This window comes from Sminthopsis crassicaudata, chromosome X, assembly GCF_048593235.1.
Source record: "Sminthopsis crassicaudata isolate SCR6 chromosome X, ASM4859323v1, whole genome shotgun sequence".
In the NCBI taxonomy this organism is placed as follows: Eukaryota; Metazoa; Chordata; class Mammalia; order Dasyuromorphia; family Dasyuridae; genus Sminthopsis; species Sminthopsis crassicaudata.
In genome coordinates, this window is record NC_133623.1 from 80,525,447 (window position 1) to 80,527,944 (window position 2,498).

The 2,498-nt window shown below is 43.8% G+C and overlaps 1 protein-coding gene across 1 annotated transcript; it reads left to right on the plus strand.

The window, feature by feature from the left end:
* Window positions 1–558: 558 nt before the first annotated feature.
* Window positions 559–2,498, plus strand: SPESP1 (sperm equatorial segment protein 1). Its single transcript, XM_074277022.1, has one exon. It carries the CDS (start codon window positions 921–923, stop codon window positions 2,319–2,321), a length of 1,401 nt encoding a protein of 466 aa, XP_074133123.1. The 5' UTR covers window positions 559–920; the 3' UTR covers window positions 2,322–2,498.

Sequence of the window (2,498 nt, forward strand, 5' to 3'; positions counted from 1 at the left end):
TCCAAATCCCTCCTACTTAACCTACACTATTTGCTTCTCTTTCTTATTTCTTTTTTCTTCCTTGTCTTCTTTCTTCCATGGAAGCCAAAACTAGAAAGTCTGATCCTCTTATTTTAAAGAATTCTCTGTTTCTCTGTCTCTGTCTCTCTTCCTCAACCCAGCTTTTCACTCTTCCTCTTCATCAATAAGAAGGGATCAAAATCCCAACCTGGCCACATTTTTGTGTCTCCTTTTTAATTTCATACTTTAATTTCAATCTACAAGCATTGATTACTTTGTGCTAGACATTGTGAGCCACCCTCACTGTATGGGTTTCTGTTTCTTCACCCTGGTGGGCTTCTTATGGTTGCGATTATTTGTCCTTCTTTCTCTAAGAGGACCTGGACTTCAGGGAGATGACGCCATGACACGCAAATGAAAGGCTTTCTACAGATGGAACCTCATCTTCTTGTTTTCATCTGCCCTAATTCCTCCCTGACTCCGCCCCTTTCCGTGGGCCGCCTCCCTTTGTGGCGCCATTTCCTGGATACAGTGGAACGCTGGGTATCCCTTTGGGATTCCAGGTGGGAGGTTCAGCACCTACAGGAATCTACCTCGGGGAGTTGGCTGCCCTCAGGGCAAAGCAGGCTGGGAAAGGAAAGACAGGTAGAGCCAGAGGCAAGTACACTTCCTGCTCTGTAGAGGGACAGGTCTCTCCGGAGGGCGGTCAGCCCTGTGAGACAAGAAGAGTGAAGGTGGTGCTGTTTTTAGGCCCCTTCTGGTAGCAGCGGTGTCCCTAAGGGCTGCACACGCTGGGGTGCCAACTGTTCAATTAGCTAAGGCTGCCAACTGGTGAAGCTGGGTACCAACCAGTCAGTTGGTCTTGAGCGCTCTCTCTCGGTTCTGAACCCTGCTATGATAGCCTGAGACAGCCAGGGAAGATGAGTGCCAAGGCGGCAGTGTTTTTGGCCATGCTATGGCTCTGGCACCTACCAATCATGGCCTACCCACCGCCGTGGACTCCCAATGACGCGCAGGTGAGCAAAGAAAACAGCATCCTGAAGCATTATGCTGAAATCCTACAGCAGATGGCCCTGGGCGTGCCCACACAGAGACCCCCTGTAAAGAAGCAGGCTACCACTGTCAGTTCTAGCTTGAAAAAGAAAATCGAGAAAGGTACCAAGAAGACGATCCCAGGAGGTAGCCGGGAGGAGATTCTGGAGGAAGTCCCAATTGTCCTGGCCTCGAAATCTCATAAATCTAACAGGACAAAGCCTGTGGTACAGTTCCTGATGAAAGAGCAAGGCTCGCCTAAGGAAAAGCTGGAGCTTGAGAACTCCATCCGGCACACCAGGGAGCAGGACATAAAAGAACAGGATAGGACAATCAAGAGTGCTGCCGTAGTGACACCTGGCAACCTGGAGAATGCAAACAAGGACTATTCGGATCGGAAGAATACGAATTTGAAGGAAGCCTACAGCCACGCTTTAGAAACTCATAAATTGGGTAGTAAAGATGAAGCTGAGAATTCAGGAATGGAGAAAGCTATGCCCTCCACTCTGGAACTAGCTGTAAAAATGGCTGGGGACCCTAACCTCCAACCGGTTAGGAAAGTGCCCAAGAAGCTGAGCGTCAAACCACCTGTAAATGTAGTTCCTAAACCAGTCTTAAAAGTACCTGCCAAAGGGCTTTGGAAAACATCTCAGGATTCGACTTTGAAGCTCATTGAAGAAACTTCCCAACAATTGAAACCAGCTAACCCAGGGAAAGGGGTTAAACCAGGACAGATGGCTCTAGTGGCTCCGTTCGCCATGAGTTACCCAAGGATACCGATGCCCGATTTAGGAACAGGGATCTTCCAGCCAACAGAGGAAGACAATGAACAATGGAGCAGAGATCAAGCAGTGGAAGATCAAATTCTGAGAAAAATCTCAGACATAAATATCGAGATAAAACATGCATTGAAAAATACTAAACACCACATAGAATTCAAAGACGATGTTGAATCTGCCCAAAAATATCTAATGCAAAGCCTTGCCTTAGTAGATAGCGAAAACACACCCAGCAATGGGAATGAACCTCAGAAGTTAATAAAAGAAAAGGATGACAATGAAAACCTTAGATTGTTTATTAATTTCTTATATGATTTCAGGTCTCAGCTAATTGCATTCTTAAATATTAGTAATATTCCATTTGATCTTCAAGAAAAAGCTGCTACCGTATTCACCATTATAGAAGAAATGTTTTGTAAAAATCAACAAAAAAAGGAAAATATTATTAAGGAATTATTAGAGGAAAATATAAGAATGTTAAACATGCTTAATATTACAGCGAACCCATGATTACCTTTAAATTGGATTGTCTATTTTTGAGAAGCTAGATTTTCTTTTCCTTAAATGTATAAGTAAAATTTCTACTGTCCAACATCTGGCATTGTTGATTTATAATGTATTGTGAACAGTTTTCAGTTTCTTTAACTGTAATTTTTGTCTTCAGTAAAGTTCATAATTTTCTTTAAA